Source organism: Mytilus galloprovincialis, chromosome 7, assembly GCF_965363235.1.
Source record: "Mytilus galloprovincialis chromosome 7, xbMytGall1.hap1.1, whole genome shotgun sequence".
In the NCBI taxonomy this organism is placed as follows: Eukaryota; Metazoa; Mollusca; class Bivalvia; order Mytilida; family Mytilidae; genus Mytilus; species Mytilus galloprovincialis.
Genome location: NC_134844.1, coordinates 25893440 through 25913287, shown reverse-complemented (window position 1 = coordinate 25913287; position 19848 = coordinate 25893440). Strand labels below are relative to the sequence as shown.

At 34.0% G+C, this 19848-nt stretch overlaps 1 protein-coding gene and 1 long non-coding RNA gene across 2 annotated transcripts; both read left to right on the top strand.

Annotated features, from left to right (window-relative positions):
- Nucleotides 1–4669: 4669 nt before the first annotated feature.
- On the top strand, nt 4670–7891 carry LOC143082641 (acetylcholine receptor subunit beta-like 1). Its single transcript, XM_076258435.1, has one exon. It carries the CDS (start codon nt 4813–4815, stop codon nt 6439–6441), a length of 1629 nt encoding a protein of 542 aa, XP_076114550.1. The 5' UTR covers nt 4670–4812; the 3' UTR covers nt 6442–7891.
- Nucleotides 7892–14654: 6763 nt separating this feature from the next.
- On the top strand, nt 14655–16466 carry LOC143081594 (uncharacterized). Its single transcript, XR_012979978.1, has 3 exons — nt 14655–14765; nt 15086–15184; nt 16318–16466. It is a non-coding gene; the product is annotated as an uncharacterized LOC143081594 (long non-coding RNA).
- The last annotated feature ends 3382 nt before the right edge of the window (nt 16467–19848 follow it).

The window sequence follows — 19848 nt, the reverse complement described above, 5'->3', positions numbered from 1 at the left end:
TAAATGTTGTTCTGGTCTGATAATTTTGTGCATATTTATGGTCCTTGTTGCATTAGGAATAAACATTGCTGTTTTTGCTATGGAATGAGACTTGTATTAATATAATATGAAGGATTGATATGAAAAGGAGTAGATGTGGTATGATTGTCTATAACACATCTTTCCACCTGAGTTAAAGTGGATAAGTAGTAACCAATTGCAGATTATAGGCCATTGCTAAGCCTTCATCAGCGATATAAACCCATATACTATGTAATCTTCTATATATATAGCCCCATCATTTTAATGTGAAACAATACAAAGGAAAAACTAACAGCTAAATTTATTGCAATACAATTTACAAAAAAAGACAAATACCAGGTATGACTTATGAAATTTGTGTGTACAGTAAAAAAAGGAGATGCTGTATAATTGTGCGTATTCTCCATGTAAATTAGTCATTTCCGAAATTACTTAAATCAGGAAAGCTCACACACAAGACTGAAGTTATGTACAGTATGAATGCTAAGTTAAAAGTTTTTATCAATATAAGGAAAACTCAATTTAAGGTCTGAGTTTACCTGCACAATGAATGCTCAGTCAAAAGTCTGAATTTACCTACACAAGAAATAATCAGCCCAAACTCAGATAAAAGTATAAGTTATGTACAGTATGAATTAACGCTCATTCAAAAGTCTTAATTTACCCACACAAAGAGAGCTCATTAGAAGGTCTGAATTTGTCTACACAAGTATAGCTGCATCAAAAATCTAAATAAACTTACACAAGGAATAACTAGTCAAAAGCTTAAATTTGTCTATACTCGAAACGCTCAGTAAAATGTCTGAATGATTACCTTAATCAGAAATGCTCTGTCAAAAGTCTGAATTAATATACATCAGGAACCCTCTGTCAAAATTCTAAATTTATACCTTTTTCAGGATTTCTGGGGCAAAAATATTAGTTTACCTATGCCAGGAACACTCAATTAAAAGTCTGAAATAGCTAACACCAGTCAAAAGTCTAAATTTATCTACACCATGAACACAAAGTCACAAGTTTGATTCGACCTACACACCAGGAATGAGCTCAAGTCAAACATTTTGAACTCAAATATACATTTGGCACTCATACCACATTTTCCTATATCTAATTCCCAAAAGTTCCTGTACTTACAACAATAACAAAACCCTTCTCAAGTTAAATTTACTTGAAGCAATTTTCCAATCAATGTATTTGTAAGAGTATATTTTAGTCCATAATTAATCTAATAAATCTGCACCAGTATTTCACATTGACTAACAAGTTACTAACGTTAGAAATGTATTCTCAGTTTTGAAGCTACGTTTTTATCCCAACCTGCCAGGTGTACAACATACATCATGACAAATGTACAAGATGACGAATGTACAATCTGATAAGTGTACAACATGACCAATGTACAAGCTGACGAGTGTAGAACCTGACGAGTGTACAACCTGACAAGTGTACAACCTGGTAAATGTACCACCTGACAAATGTACAACATGGTAACTGTACAAGCTAACGAATGTAGAACTTGACAAGTGTACAACCTAACAAGTGTACAAGCTAAAGAATGTTCAACCTGACAAATGTACAAGCTAACGAGAGCACAACCAGACAAGTGTACAACTTGATGAGTATACAACCCAACAAATGTACAACTTGACATGTGTAACCTGACAAGTGTACAACCTGACAAGTGTACAACCTGACAAATGCACAACCTGACAAATGCACAAGCTGACGATAGTACAAGCTGACAAATGTACAAGCTAACGAGAGTACAACCTGAGTGTACAACCTGCCAAGTGTACAACTTGGCAAATTAACAACCTGACAAGTGCACAAACACCGCAGTTTACCGAAATTCTATCTGACATTTATTTTGAAACAAAAGTCACAGATTTACGACATATTCTTTGCATCACCTAGCGACAAACAATTAATATATAAGTTCATCTAGATGTAAGAGGCATGTTAAAAACATTATCAAGAATACAGTCATAAATTTGCTACGTCTACTACATGTATCATCTTAAGCATGTTACATGCATTACGTACTTATATCTTTTTCATGTGATAAGGAAAAATCATTATAAACACTGAAAGCTTCTATCTCAATTTACACAGCCTTTCAGGTTTTGGATCTTGCTACGGGGCGCCGAATGGGACTCTTGTGGTTTTGTACAAAATTCAATTCTGTCATAACAAAATCATTTTTGTCTTACAAAACTATGTGATACAGACTTGTTTTATGTGAACTTCAATTTTGTGAAGACAAAATTCATTTTTGTAGACAAAATTCATTGTTGTCATGACAAAAGTCAATTTTTTCAAAAAGGTATGCAAATATAAACTTATTTGCATACAAAATTGACTTTTGTTACCTGATATGGTATTTAAGTCAATTGTGTAAGACAAGATTCAATTTTGTCTCACTAAGTCAATTTTGTCTCATAAAAGTCAATTTTGTATGCAAATTAGTTCACAGAATCCAAACTAAACTAATTTGCATACAAAATTGACTTTTGTCGCCAAATTTTCAAATTAGGTAACAAAAGTCAAGTCTGTGTAACAAAAATGAATTTTGTCATGACAAAAGTGACTTTTGTCCACTGAAAGATAATTTTGTATGACAAAGTTTTAAATTTGTAGTATGCTACAAATTTTGTTAAACTGAACTCATTTTTGTTGAACAAAAGCACTTTTGTCCGTACAAAACTGAATTTCGAGTACAACACCACAAGAGTCCAATTCGGCGCCCCGTACTTACTACATATATACATCGTTAAAAGTAATCCCGTAAGATAAGATTACAAATGAGTAACTTCCGCAAGTTCATCAGGTACGATCGACAATAAAAAGTTGGAATATCTAAAAATATTGAGAATTGAGAGCATTTAAATCATAACTAAGATGCTAAAATGAACATTAAACCAAAACGACTAAAACAGGGTATTTAACCAACACTGCATAAACAGAGCAATACACCAAAAAGGGCACATAATAGCATTAAACAAAAGGACATATAGAAAGCATCAAACCAAAACAGCCTTTAGATACAGAGCATTGAATCATAACAAAATGATCTGAATAAAGCGTTAAGCCAAAGTGATCTGAACAGCCATTTAGTGATCTGAACAGGGCATCACACCAAAATGATCTGAACAGAGCATTACACCAAAGTGATCTGAACAGAGCATTAAATCAAAGTGATCTGAACAGAGCAATACACCAAAGTGATCTGAACAGAGCATTACACCAAAATTATCTGAATAGAACATTTAAACAAAAGGACATAAACAGAACATTTGAACAAAAGGACATAAACAGAACATTTAAACAAAAGGACATAAACAGAACATTTAACCAAAAGGCCCCACGCCGATCATTAAACAAAAATTGGCATAAACAGAGCATTCAATCATGATGACCTATAAAATCATTAAACTAAAAGAACCTTTGATAAACCGTAAAATAGAAGGGCAGTTATATGAAGAGCATTAAACCAAAAGGGTTTAGACAGATCATTAACATAACTGGGTCTTTACTGACCGTTAAACCCAAAAGGCCTGAACAAAGCAGTGAATCAAAAGAGCACGTGAACAGAGCTTAAATTAAAAGGGCATAGTAAACATAACATAACACCAAAAGGACCAATACAGAGCTTTAAACCAAAAGAACATTACTGAAACAGTGAATTCATGGCGCGGTTTATACCCGTTGAAACTGCAAATCGGCTAGCTGCAGAACTGAACAAGTCACTGTAATTAAAATATTCGATTCCACATATACCTGCCAGCTGCCTGGACAAAGATGGTTAGTGCATGACAAGAATTGCAAAGGTTTTAATTATTTACGGCGGGTTTTTTTTTGTAACTGCTTCTTATATTTGACTGCTGTCTCTCTTTAAGCCAATTTTTTTTGTTGCTCCTCTCCGCTTTCATAAATCCTGGATCAGAAATGAAGATATTGACAACAAAATAAAGTGAAAGCATTTGTCTGTCAACGATATAGGGGAACATATATGGCCTTTGTCCATCATTTTCAAGATGTATTTAAATCTTTATGATAATCATGGTATTAAAGTTTCGTACTATACTACGAGGCTAAGTGCTGTCAATAATTTGACACTATTTCATTGTTTTAGTCAAACCATATATCCTATACAATTAGATGCATCAAAACCGTAAGGAGAAGGCATTCATACTAAAAAGTAAAATTATATTTAAAAAGTGTCTTCTGACAAAAATACCGATCTTTTAAAAATCGTTGCAAATTTATCTGGAAATGTACTCCCATTACTGTTATAAATTCATTTGGAATAATATCCTTTTTGTCTTGTACACCATTTTCACATGATGACTCAATTAGGATCCATTTGGGGATTATTTCATATTTTTCAGAATCACAAATGGGAATTAAAAAATGGAAACAATTGTTTACCATTTACTAACTTCAATAAATGAAAATCAAGCCATTACTTTCGAAAAACATTGTTTTTGAGGAAAGTTTAATAGCGTAATGGTAAAGAAAATATTATGAAAATTCGATTTAACATACAATATAATTCGATTTGTTTGTTAGAAAATTTACATAATATGATTAGTTAAGACGTCATGCATGATTTATATATGTAACAGGACAGAAAATATTCAATACAACTGCCGCGTAATTCATCATTCATTTTCTTCCTTAATATCTTACTAACAACACACTGAGAATATCTATCAATTTGTGTATCACAGTGTATGCAAGAGAAATACAATATTAAGTGTAATGGCGACAGACAGAAAATGATTGTTTATTATGATGTTTGGATTTAACCATTTATTCCTTTTATTAATTATAATGATTATAAAATTGTGTCGGACTACGCGCCATACACGTGGATTAAACAGTGAAGATGAAGTTCGACTAGTTAATGATTTATTTGAACATGGGAGATACAATCCTTTGATCAGACCAGTAAGAAATGTTAATGACACACTTACAGTGGCATTCAATGTTGCTTTAAGTCAGTTGATCAATATCGATGAGAAAAATCAAATAATGAAGACAAATGTCTGGCTTCAGATGTTTTGGCATGACTATCAGATTAAATGGGATCCAGAGGAATATGGCGGCGTTAAAAATATACGTATCGATCATGCAAAGATGTGGAAGCCGGACATTGTCTTGTTTAACAATGCTGATGGAAAATATGAGGTGTCATACAAATCCAACGTAGTTCTGGGACACGATGGTAACCATTCATGGGTACCCCCAGCCATATACAAAAGCTCATGTACAATAGATGTGGAATACTTCCCCTTTGATCAACAAATCTGTGAAATGAAGTTTGGATCTTGGACGTATAAAGGAGATCAGTTAAAGTTTCGTTTTTATAAGAACATGGATTATGTTGACCCGACTGATTACCTTAAAAGCGGTACTTGGGATATAATTGAATTTCCTGGAAAAATTGAAAGGATTAATGATTCTGAAACGAAGGATTACAAATATCTGATCGTTTTCAAGTTTGTCTTAAGAAGGAAAACGTTGTTTTATACAGTCAATTTGATAATACCGTGCGTTCTGGTATCGTTTGTCAGTATCTGTGTATTTGCGTTACCAGCTGATGCCGGTGAAAAGATAACTCTCTGTATCTCTATTTTACTTGCCTTGGTTGTGTTCCTGCTTCTGATATCAAAAATTCTACCACCATCATTGAAGATTCCTTTAATAGCCAAATATTTGTTGTTTACATTTATAATGAACATATCAGCTATTTGTTTAACAGTTGTCGTTATCAATAGAAACTACAGAACCCCTAGAACACATAAAATGCCGTACTGGGTAAGATATGTGTTTTTAAACATGCTTCCGAAATTGTTACATCTGGAACGTCCTGATCATGACAGTAGATGGCGCCCCTTGCTTGAACAGGCTAAGCTTAACAAAGCAAAACAACTTAAAAGACAACAGGCTCAACAAAACAGTTATTTATCTGCAGAACGCTTTCCTTTGTCAGACAGTAGAAATTCTAGCAGGCATTCGAGTACGTTAGACTTGGCAGAATTTCCCCATTCAAACTGTAAGCTGAACCACATGAAATGTGACATCAAAGCTGGGAATACAGAAAATATGCCCAAAAGAGTAACTGCTGAGTTATTCAAAGCCACCGAAGCATTAAGTTTTGTTACCCACCACCTTGAAACTGAAAATGAATTTGAAACAGTTCTGGATGACTGGCGATACGTAGCCTTAGTATTAGACCGGCTCTTATTTTACATCTTTCTCATTGTAACTATCGGTGGCACTCTTGGAATTCTAATGCAGGCACCCCACATATTTGAATATATAGATCAGGATGCAATTATTAATGCTGTCATTAAACGAATCGGTGAAACAGACAACATACAAGAAAACACAGCCAATGTAGGAACAGGGCAATAAAACAAACATTACGAACATTATAAAGTATTTATAGAAGTTGTAAACGCATTAAACATTTGCTAGAACCATTATCATCACATTTTAAGTCACGTTTTTCGGTTATTTGATTGTAATATAATGACGTTCGATTCTATAATCCCTACAATGGAAGAAGCCTGTACTTTAATTTATTTTACAAGTAGAAGAAATCTAGCATCGCGGTCATGAATGTTACCAATCTTTTTTTACACATAAGATTAATCTGACTGTTTTTGTTTTACATGTATTTATATATATAAGGACATTGCTGGGTTTTAGGAGTCGTGTTTTGAAAAATATGAGGTGCTTTTTTTACAGCTTACATATGTTTTCGGGGATGGGGGTTCTGCATGTTTTTGTTTGACATGTACAAATGTATAAGGTTTTGACTGCTTTGGCTATAACACCTATAAGGGTCTCTGACTGTTTTTGCTTTACAGATTTCTCTGGTCCTGTCTGTTATTGTTTTTACAGACATCAGGGGGTCTTGGTCGATTTTGTCAATATATGGGTCTCTGTATTTTTGATTTATATATGAATGCTGTCCTGACTCTTTTTGGGTTTAAAGAATTAGGGGTCCCTGAATCCATATCTGTTTAATAAATACAAGTGTCATGACTGTTTTTTTGTAACATGGCCTGACTTGATTTTTTTTTAAAAGAAGATATTAGGTCATGACTGTCTTTGATTAACAGTTATAAAGGGATCCTTTGTGACAGTTAGGAAATATATTAAGAAAAATGTAAAGTTATAAAAGGAGAAACGTTGTGAATAAAAAACGACAGACATGACCACGCTTTAAAAGACTAATAACAATCCACAAAAGCTTGCAGAACCTTCTAAGATGAGATGAAAGGGGTGAAAACAAATAATATAAACTTCAATGCAATGGCAGAGAAAGTCTTTATCATGATATATATGTATATAATAACAGTTTCAGATATATACGTATTACTGAGGATAAGATTGATTGATTATTTGCTAAACGTTCAGTGCAGTACAGGCTTATTCAAGAATAGAGTCAACTTTGTTTTAATTTTCTTTGAGATATCTAACAAGGACAACGGTTTTGCTTCAGAACTGTTTTATAACATGAGAAATCTAATATATTCGCCGCCATATAATGCTTAGTATAAAAACATAACATGAAAGAAAGGAAGATAAAAAGAAACCAAACAAGTGCTGATTGAGAAAAAAACATCAAATGCACTCTACATCTCCATTAATTTACTAATTGATCATATGTTGCTTTTATTAATCGTTTAGATTTAGTCATCAATTGCAAAGCTATACATGTGTGTGTGTGTGTGTGTGTGTAGCAGAAATAGAAATAGAAAAAAAAATGAATGAATATGTTATCTTGTTTATCATATCAATTGGATTTGTACTGCAGTTCAGTTTTGCTAAAAAATAAAAAATAAATGAACCTGTCTTTTGTTGGTTGTTTTAATAGATATGGCGCTATTTTTAAATAATGACAATATCAGCTGTTACTTTATAAACACGCAGATGTAATAACAATATGTATGTTAAAAATAGATAATTCACTTGTACTTTAAGAGGGTTTTAATTTTAGAAATGACTTTAAAATATTGGTTGTTTTTGTAGTCTGGCTAAGCGTTAATGTAGCTAACTTATTAAGACAGATCTAACAAAAATGTTGGCAGATACGTTTGGGAGAAAACCAAAAATCGTTAAAAAAAAAGACAGACTAAATTAATGCCAACAAGTTATTTTTCAGTCCTATGCATTACTTTTTGGAACAATTTTGGATGGTTTGTTCATATTTTATGTTTTTATTTTATTTCCGTATGGAAAGTCAGCTTGGTCGTGAATTAACATTGTTTGTATTAGATATAAGACCCCAATATACATTGTTATATGAGGGGCGTACGCATAAGGAATAGTTTTGATGAATCAGAAAATTTGCATTATCTAGTAGTACTTTTAGAAGATGTTTTATAATTATGGATTTTGAATTGGAAACGGAAATGAAGTCTCTATCATGTCTCTTGTGCATGTTGTGCATACGGTTTTATTTTCTGTCATCAAATTGATACAATATCGCTGTTTGTGAATGTCAATGTAAATCACTTAATATACAATCTTGTCTTTTTCTGGTTTAATTGCAAAAATCTGCTGATAGATTATATCAGTTCTATATATAGTTTATCTTACAGTATGCTTTACCCACAGTGTAAGGTTTTTATGGTCACGAAGAGACTAGCTTTTACGGTCGAGTCTTACGTTCTTCTATATCATGTATATATCAATGTGTAACTGGCTGTTTATGTTGAAGGGTGGAACGCTTTTTGTATGAGGGATATAGGGGATAAAAAAAGTGGAGATATGGGATATGTGTTGTATTACAATAGGATTCTGTGAATAAGGAAAATAACAAAAAAGCGGGATTTGAGCGCCCCCGTTTACCCCCTCTATGTTGCCAGTGTAACACTTGCTAACTATCTGCATCAGAATTATATAATAAAACCATGAACTATTAAAATTTTCCTCAAGATTATTAATGTATAAGTAGAAAAGAAGGCGGCATTTGTCTGTCTGCATTTACCATTTTATCAATTAATTTTACAAAAATAACTTCTGTTACAATATTATGTAAGTATGTGTATAACATCTGTGACAGTATTATATAAGTATTCTTATAACATTTATCAAATATTGAATATTTGATTGTAAATTGTTGCTGTCTCATCAAATAAATAAAGATATATTGTATTATGACAAAGAACTAATATTAACGGAAACTAAGATTGGGCGGATCCTGTGGAAAAAAAGGGGGGTCACTGACTTCCTGAAGAGGGAGCCTGCTCCAGTGATTCCTTAAATAATCAACATTTTTTTTCCACAAGTGTGGGATCCGGGTCGCCTGCCCCCTTAATCCGCCTCTGTATAAGACGTGCCCAATCTACTAGCTATAAAAATCAGGAGATGTTGTATGATTGCTATAATGAGATAACTATCCACCAGAGTTCAAATTAGAAGATATAAACACTTATAGGTCCCCGTACGTCCTTCGACAATGAGAAACACCATACTGTATGGAAGGCTATAAAAGGCCCCGACAAGAAAAGTGTGAAGCAATACAAATGAGAAAAACTAAAGGCCAACTATATGACAATTGAAATGAATTGTATTTACCAAAAAAACAAATATGACAGACATGAACCAAAGACAACCACTGAATTGCAGGCTCCTGAGTCCTCCGTCAATCTTCCCTTAATTCGAAGTGATTTTTTTTTTTTGTATTATAAACTCTGAAAACATGTTGATACATACGAATACAAAGATTTATCTGCATGGTTTGTTGCACAAATGGTCAGCCATTTAAATTGTCAACTCTCCCGGTACATGGATCTCAACGAAGACGCAATCGTTATTCAGGAAAATCATATGTTGTTAAAATGCTAAAACACGACGAAACCAAAATGTACACCAGCAGCAGTCGTTTCCTATTGCTTGTTTTAACGATAAAATAGGGTGGAATATAAAACCAAATAGAAGGGCAATAAAATATATATAAATTGTGAGAACGCATGATTGTATCAGATAGAGTGAATTGCCTGAAAAAAATGCCAGTAATTATATTTTATAAAAAACACCAAACAAAATGCAAAGAAACAGCTAGCGCTTTCGTTGAAACTCTCATTGCTCTCAACTTTAAGACAGCCCCTAGCACCGGTTTAGGCGGAATTCTTTCAAATGATTTGGATAAACTCTTTTTATGTAATTCCACCAAATCGGGACCATTAGCCTGTTCTTTTAACTTATTTGGCTTCTTTGACAGACGACATCTGGGTAATATATTTGAAACATTTTCCCTCATTATAGTTGTCTCTCTTTTGCCAGACAAAACGTACAACATGTTATTAAACCCATTGATGAAACATTTTGTTTGTATATGGTTTTGTAGTCTGCGACACCGACTTTCGTTAATTTGAATGCCTTTTTAATACACTGTAATATAGTGGGTTGTCCTCTGTATCTTTGAGGTTATAACACTGTTTGAGATAAAAAGAGGAAGGTTGAGTTTTCAGAAAACTAGAAGTTAATTGTCATAGTTGGGAGTTTATGCTTTAAACATCTGTATGTTGATTCGAGATGAAGAGTGTTTAATCTGTTCATAAAAGATTTAGTTCAGAGCGGTTAAATGATAATCATTGCTGTTCATATTAAAATAATCAAATATTAGTAAAATTTTAACGGTTATAAGACATATGACAAGACCATGTATTAGCCTAATATTATAAATCTGTTATATAACACCCTTGAGTTATCACAGGAGATAAGTGTGTCTACAATCAGTTATAAAACTTACTTAGTAAAGGCTTTATCTGATACCAGCGGTCATATTTGAATGTTACCTATAATCTATTTCTTTCAGCCTTCGAACCCCTTGATTTTCAGAAAATCTTTTAAAAAAATTGTCTCAATTTTAATCATATTGATTAGAAATAAACAAGAGCATAACTCCAAAAACCTGGTTTAATTGATAAATTACTGCTGAAAAGCGAGTCTTTTTAAGACATTTTAATGTACAAAGAGCAAGAACGAGTGTTTCGGACAATACATTGGGATAGTTGAAAGGTGTTTTTTTTTTTTTCAATTTCCTTCAAATTTTCTCATTATATTGTTTGACGGCGTGCACAAAGTTGACGGAAACTGTAAAGTGCGATGTTTAATACCCCAGTCCCACTAGGCCACGATCGCACTCAATCTGTGAAAAAAATGCAAATTTTGATGATCGTAGTGCGATCGTGTAGATCGCAGTAAGGTCGTATCACGGTCGTGGTGAGGTCTTCAAGATCGTGAAGAGCGTGGCCAACTTTGAACATGTTCAAAACAATCGTGTTGCGGTCGTGGCGAAATCAGGTCGTAGTAGAAGCGTAGTGAGAGCGCACTACGATCGTAGTAAGATCGCAAAGGTCGCTGTACAATCGTAGCGAGAGCGTAGCGAAAGCGTGATTCTATTCGGAGAGACTGCTTTACGATCGCACAGCGACGTTATCACGACCTCACTACGACCATCACGTTCTCACTGCGACCCAACTACGCTTCCACTACGACTATACCACGCTGTTCACGACCATAGTACGATTCTAGCACGCCCTTGCCGTCCTCATCACGCTCTTCTTACGACCTGACTACGTTCACACTACGACCATCATTCTCATTGTCATTTTCACATAAAATATATAAAAAAGCTCCCTAGATTTTGTTTGTTTGAATGTAATTTTCCATTTGCTCTAACGGCTCAACCATGTTTCTCGTTTTTAAATAGATTAGACCGTTGGTTTTCCCGTTTAAATTGTTTAACACTAGTAATATTTTGGGCGCCGTACCTTTGCCTATAACGGTGTCAAGTACTTTTATAAATTGTTACTTGGATCGAGAGTTGTCTCATTGGCACTCATACCACATCTTCCTATATATATTGATACATCTATGTCATCTCTGCTATCGTTCACTAAAATATCGTCATTGAGCTTTATGGACCAGCAATAGGTTGTAATTTAGGTTGGATTGGTCGGTCCGACATCTCTGCTTGATCAGGATTAGTTACTTTGCTCCCTCTGCCTCTACATCAACTCCTACCACCATGCCCACGTGTTCTGGTAGAATTTGGTGGCATGACAGTATTGTTTCCGAGAAATCTACGATTTAATCAGAAATAGAAGGAATTGAACTGTATTGATATGGAACACGATGTTGACGTTATTGCTGAGAACGTAGTAAGATCGCGCTATGAACGTAGTATAATCGTGGCAAGAACGTTTTACAATCGCAGTAAGATCGTGTTGCAATCGGATAACTCGTGGTATGGTCGTAGTGAGAACGTGAAGAGCGTAGAAAGATCTTGATAAGCGTAGTGAAGTCGCAGAATAAGCGCGGTGAGAACGTGGTATAATCGTAGCGGGATCTTTGTAGAAGCGTAGAGAGGACGTAGTAGCATCGTGCAAGCAACGAAAATTTACATTTTCATGCCGCTCATACCACGACCTCACCACGATCTAAATTTATTTTAGATCGCGGTGAGCGTGGTGCGATCGTGGTCTAGTGGGACTGGGGCTTAAGTAGTTTTATACAACTGTGTTTATAATGATTTTTTAAGAAGATTTTTTTTATGATAAAATGATGAACGCATGCAATTAGAATCTATATTACTAGGAAGGTAAATTAAAATTTAATCTATAAAGCACGAAACAGACATAAAGAAAACGGCAAAAATACGGTGTAACTTGTAACATTAAATTAGCATAAAATAAAGTTTTTGACCTAAAACTTATACAATTTAACATATTTTCCCGCATTTTCGTATAACAGAATTGTTCAGATTTGGACTCGGACATCATATGAAATTCACCGCAAAAAAATCAAAAAGTTAAACGACCATGGTAGATACGTTTGGAATGATCTTCGTTATGTGTAAGAAGTAGTAATTTGAAAGTAATTAATTATCAAAATGGAAAATCGGTAAGAAAAATATGTAATTGCAATCTTTTTATTTTCAAAATAACTTGGTATTCCAAATGTGCATAACCAGTGGTTTAATATAATCTGCAACATATGAAGGATTCGATAGTCCAGACTGAACACCTTAATTTTTTAAATGTCCAGCTATTATGTTACAACGCTATTTTCCGAAAAGTGTCCACGACATAGACGCTAATTATTTCCATTATACTGCTCTTAGCATATATTTATTTATATTTTCAGAATGTGCATTTGTTGCACTTTTTTGTTCGAAAAAAAAATAAATACGTTGAATGTGAATGTTTAAAGTTATTTCATAAACTAAGTGTCCAGTGTTTTTGTTACGCTTACGTTTTCTTGGGGGAAATGCTAACGTCGTAAAAGATTTTTGTAATTTGAAGACGTTACGTTTGTGGACTCAGCTTTGTGCACGCCGTCTTAATGTTCACCTCGGCTGTTTTTGGTTGTACGATAGAAGTCTTTTTCATAATTCTTTCTGCTGTAGCACTGTTTGATAACACGAAGGCTGCGAACTCACAATTTCCACTACTAGTATCTATTATTTTTTTTTTATTCGAACAATTTTATTTGTTTTCACTGAATATTCAGAAGCATTTTTTTTTTAACTTGGAAGTACTCCATTTATATGTTATTGCCACTGAATGTTAGTCAAACAAGTATGTTAATTTGGATACTGTTGTTTTTTGAATTATATTTTTAAAATTTATATCTAATGCTTTAATCCTAAGTATTCAATGAGTAGTTTCAAGTCATGCATCTGTGGTTATATTTATTGTACAAAGAATTTTCCATGTGAGGTTTGATCCATTGAGTATTTGTTTACTCTCTAGGTTTATATATAACTAGAACACACCCGTGATATCGCGGGTCCGTGACTGAATTAAAGTATATAACTATGCGCAAGCCTTATTTTAGTATTGGTATTGTCATCTGATAAAGTCATGCCGATTATAAGATACACAGTTTTCTCTGCTTTCAAATCTTTCTGTTTGAACCCGTCGAACTGGAACTTATCAGTTATTGGTAATATTAATTATTTGGATAACAAAAGGTCCTGGAATGGAGTATTTTTTAATCAACAGCATTGTCCTATGTTAGTTATAAATAAAGTTGAATTCTTTGATTCACTGTTTTATATCATGCCCGCTAACAAATTGAAAACGGTTCCTATATGCACCTTTTTTTTTAGCCAGATTTTTAGTATTCGTATTGTTATCTGAGAAAGTCTTACTGATTAAAATACTACAATAAGTAACAATTTGACAATGATTGAATTTAGTAGTGTCAACCCTGTGATTATGATCCGTGTATATAGCATAATCCTAAATACACCGTTTGGTAGTGCACCTGTTAGATGAGGAACGTACTGATAAGGTAATAGGTAACAGGTGAATATACTATTGGTATCGGTATCGGACTCGACCCGGAACTTCTTAATTATTGGCAATATTAATTACGTGGAAAACAAAAGGGCCTGGAGTGGTGTAATTTTTAATCTACACCTTTGTACTATATTAGTTATATATAAAGCTGAATTCTTTGATTCGTCGTTTTTACGTGATGACGGCTGACAAATAATGGACCTCGTAATTTTAGTATTATTATAGATAACTAGTTTGTGCTATGAAAACTCTATCTGCCCTATGATAATTGGTTCATTAAGTCATGTGTCTTTTTAGGAGGGAAAATCTTTTGTTTTGTCAGACATATATTTTGAATTGAATGGAGCTGTGTTGTTCCTTTATACAGTTTTTATTCATATTTGGTGGACATTTTTGATTTTATCTAATAAGGTCAGTTTTCTCTAATTAATAACATTCCTTCTTATATTGTATGATACAGAATATTTTGTATGAATGGGAAAAATAGATAATTTTTCAATAAAAGGGTGAACATGAAAGACTATTATATGATTATGAAACACACAAGCATATATAAATTATATGTTAATAGGTTTAGTCAGATAATGATATTTGAAAAAAGACAGGACAGGAGTTTTGAGTAGAAACAAATTACAGGATGAGCAACTTGGCAACAAAATAGGCAGCATGTCAATTCATGTAAAAAAACATGTTCACCACAACAGTTTAAAATCATTATGTTTTAATTACAGATATTGAACCATACAATTCCACTTTTGGATACATGATGTGGTACCGTACTAGCGTAGATTCCTGAGTGATGTGTACAGGACCTTTGTTCCTAATACATGGTAGGTTTCATTAAATCTGTCAGAGGATTTCTTAATGTCCAGTAATTGCCTTGATATGATTTTTTTTCTCATTTATGCCTATTTATATCTTGAGAAATAATATAGATAGATAGAAACTTCAAATTGCAAAAATGATCAACAAGCCGATATCTACAAATAAGTCAAACTTTGCAAACTACTCCTTCTTGGAAGTATGACCATTTTTTTATCATATTTTTTTTTCTGCAAAAAAATAAATAATAATCACATTCAACTACATTTTTTTTGTATATAGATAAATAGCCCGGCACTTTATATAGCAAAATTCGGCAAGACAAGATTTACAATTAAGTCTAAAGGAGTAGGTTCAGTAAGACCCCTTTTTGGCCCCAAAATTAAGCAGTTTTGCAAAATTGTGAAAATGTAATCTTTTAGCTATTTTTTTGGAAAGTAGAATGCTTCTGCTACATAAGTATGTGCTGTTTTTGACAATACAATGTACATATATCGTGTACTAGAATCATAAAGTCATGCTTAATTACTGAAATCTTCACAATTATAGCATTTTAGTTAAATTTTAGACGGTTTCCGTCTTAAATGAAAGTGGCTGCATTCGTGTTCATTCATAATATTGAAATGTAAGTTGTATTTGATGATAATACATAACATATATAAAGGTTGAGGATGAACACGGATGCGGCCACTTTCATTTTTGACGAAAACCATCTGAAAAGTGACGTTTTTTGGCATATTTGATAGATTTTTCATATTTAAGCTTCAATCGGAGCGTTTTTAATGACTGAATCAGTTAAAATCTTTTACATAAACTAATCAAATCAATTGAAATAGACACTTAAGTGTTTAAAAGGTGTCCTAAATATCTCGTTAGATGAAACTGAAATTTGGGGCCAAAATCGGCCCTTACCGGACCTACTCCTTTACCAAAATCAGAATAACTTATATGACAAGTCTGCACATGGACCCAGGTTAGGGAAACAGGCTCCCTGTTTCTGTTGTAGGGTCAATTTTCATTCAAAAAACTTTTTTCCTGAGGTGTTTATTTTTATCATACTACCAAAACTACCTAGTTTTGTTTAATATTTTCAAAATTGTGCCTATTTGTTAAAACTAATTCATGTTTTGATGTTTTGCAGGACATTTTAAATAGCAAATGAAGAATCTTCATGGTTAAATGCATAGAAAGAAATATGAAGATAGCCAATGATTGACATAAGGAGAGGTAGTTATGAATTGTAATATTGAAATAAAAGAGGTCATTCATCACAGTAGTTTAAATCAAAGTTTACAGGTAAGAGACATCAATTTTAGTCATAAATAAAAAAATAAAAGATGTGGTACTATGCTTCCCAATGAGAGAATTTATTGAATTATCCACGAATGTTCAAATATTTCCGATTTTAGCGACTATATAGTTTTCAACAATAAGCCAAACCGATCATACCATGTATAGTCTGCTCTACAATTGGCATTTCTTGTCGCCATGGAAATTATTTAACTCTAGACTACATCTCAGCCTTAATTTATTATCTTTGGATTGTTTGCATTATCAGAGAAACATAGATATACCAAGGTTTTATATTTCTTTGGCATTATGGTTTACAATTTTTTATAAATAATATAAAGCCATTTGAATTTCAGGAGTTTCTCCAATGAATAAAGTTTTTTGGTCATTTTCAATATTCTATCTTTGGACTAATATCTATTAATTTCTTGTTTTACCTGATACTCTTATACTCAGAAGTTTGTAGGGTCAATAGTTTAACCCCACTCCATCATTGTCCACTCAATTTGTATTTTACTAAAAAAACATTTTGGCATAGCTTTTTTGTACAATCTGTGATTATGAAGATTTCAACACTCACTTGAAAAACTGTCAAAAATTTCCATTGTTGTTGATATTTGAGTTTGTGGCTTTTGCAAAATTCTGCATACAAGCAGATGAAAATTGTATTTAGTTTTTGTCGAGCCTGCGACTTTTGTCGTAGAAAGCTGGACATAGGGATATAAGTTATATGGTTCGCTACTGACCCCGTACGGATCCATAGAGGGTTAGTAAAATTCATAGGGGGTGATGCCGGAGGCCGAATCCCCTATAGATTTTATTCACCCTCTATGGTCCGTAGGAGTCAGTAGTTAACCGTATAACGTTCGTGGTCTAGTGGTTAAGACCGATGGCTACAGTGCTGAAGGTCCCGAGTTCGATTCTCACTCGGGGTGCTAAAAATATCAGCACATCAGAAGGGTAATTTTCACCCTCTCACACACATCTCAGGTACCCAGACCGGAGTTTAAACTAGAATGGGTACTTTGGGGGCCTCGGTTGGTCAAAGTTGTCCCTTACTTTGACCTGGAGATCAATCTTCTGATATCTCTCTGGTTTGTCGGTTTCCACCGAGTGGCCCGGTGGTTCTCTCCGAGTACTTCGGCTTCCTCCACCATAACGACAGACTGCCCGGTGTCCTAGCACTCCCTTTGTGTTGGGTGGGGATTGATTGTCCTTGGAAAAATAATTGTCGTATAAACATACGTTAGTGACACATCTCCATTAATCCCGTTAGGGAGTGTACATGGATGCCACTGTACCCTCGCAGCTTTCGAGGTTTTTTTCGGATATCGGAGGCATTTACCAGTACATATATACATAACGAATTTATCGCACGCTGGACTTTTTCTGCTGCGTTATGTTGAAAAATAAACAATGAAAGACAACAACATCGATAGATGACGTCACCATTAACGCGTCATGAACCCCTTATGAAATCTACTAACCCCTTACGGTCCCATAGGGGGTCACCACGTGACGGCGTTAAACCAATCACAACGTGATATTTTACCCGCGGTGCGATAATATAGGGTTATTGCATGAATATTGGGGAATATTGTCCCGAGTAGAATTTTATAATGCACGAGCTTGCGAGTGCAATATATGTTCTACGAGGGACAATATTCACGAAATAACCCTTTTATTGTATAGCAATATAATATTTGAAAGTAAAAATTTGTTTAGACTAAGATTTTAACGTTCATGACGTCATGAATTTTGAAGATTTATTGCACTAGTGCAATATTAGAATTTATTGCACGCTAACTTTTGTTTACGTTCTGTGGGAAATATTATATTGCTATACAATTATACAAGTTATATGGTTCGCTACTGACCCCATACGGATCCATAGAGGGTTTGTAAAATCCATAGGGGGTGAGGCCGGAGGCCGAGTCCCCTATGAATTTTATTCACCCTCTATGGATCCGTAGGGGGTCAGTAGTTAACCGTAAAACGAATTTATCGGACGCTGGACTTTTTCTGCGGCGTTTTGTTGAAAAATAAACAATGAAACACAACAACATTAATAGATGACGTCGCCATTAACGCGTCATGAAACCCATATGAAACTTACTAACCCCATACGGTCTCATAGGGGGTCACTACGTGACGGCATTTAACCAATCACAACGTGATAATTCATCTGTGGTCCGATAATATAGGGTTATTGCATGAATATTGGGGAATATTGTCCCGAGTAGAATTTTATATTGCACGAGCTTGCGAGTGCAATATATGTTCTACGAGGGACAATATTCCCCAATATTCATGCAATAACCCTTTTATTGTATATCAATATAATATTTGAAAGTAAAAATTGGTTTAAACTAAGATTTTGTCGTTAATGACGTCATGAATTTTAAAGATTTATTGCACTAGTGCAATATTAGAATTTATTGCACGCTAACTTTTGGTTACGTTCTGTGGAAAATATTATATTGCTATACAATAATAGTAATTATAGTAACCCGGCGGCGGCGGCTACGGTGGCGTGAGCTAACTTCTTAAAAGCTTCGTATTTTAGAAGTGGAAGACCTGGATGCTTCATACTTTGTATATGAATGCATCATACTACGAAGTTTCCGTCAGTCACATGTCCAATGTCCTTGACCCTATTTTCATGGTTAAGTGACTATTTGAAAAAAAGTTAAGATTTTTTATAAGTTAAATTCTCTCTCATTTTAAGTAATAGGATAACTATATTTGGTATGTGCGTACCTTGAAAGGTCCTCATGCCTGTCAGACTGTTTTAACTTGACCCCATTTCACGGATTAGTGAACAAGGTTAAGTTTTGGTGGTCAAGTCCATATCTCAGATACTATAAGCAATAGGTATAGTATATTCGGTGTATGGAAGGACTGTAAGGTGTACATGTCCAACAGGCAGGTGTCATCTGACCTTGACCTCATTTTCATGGTTCAGTGGTTAAAGTTAAGTTTTATAGTTTTGGTCTTTTTTCTAATACTATATGCAATAGGTCAACTATATTTGGTGTATGGAAATATTTTATTATGTATATGTCTGTTGCCCAGGTTATATTTGACCGTGACCCCATTTTCAAGGTTCATTGCTCAGTGTTAAGTTATTGTGCTTTGGTCTGTTTTTCTTAAATTATAAGCAATAGGTCAACTATATTTGTTGTATGGAAGAATTGTTCGCTGTACATGCCTGTCTGGCATGGTTTATCTGACCTTGACCTCATTTTCATGGTTCATTGATCAATGTTTAGTTTTCTAGGTTAATGTTAAGTTTATGTGACAGTTGTTATAAAGCTTTATATTTAGGACCATCAACATAATATCAATGATAAGTAAAGAAGGCGAGCAATTTCAGCGTCTG

What these genes read in the sequence shown, in the direction of transcription:
- LOC143082641 (XM_076258435.1), top strand. Translation starts at nt 4,813, where the DNA reads ATGATGTTTGGATTTAACCATTTATTCCTTTTATTAATTATAATGATT.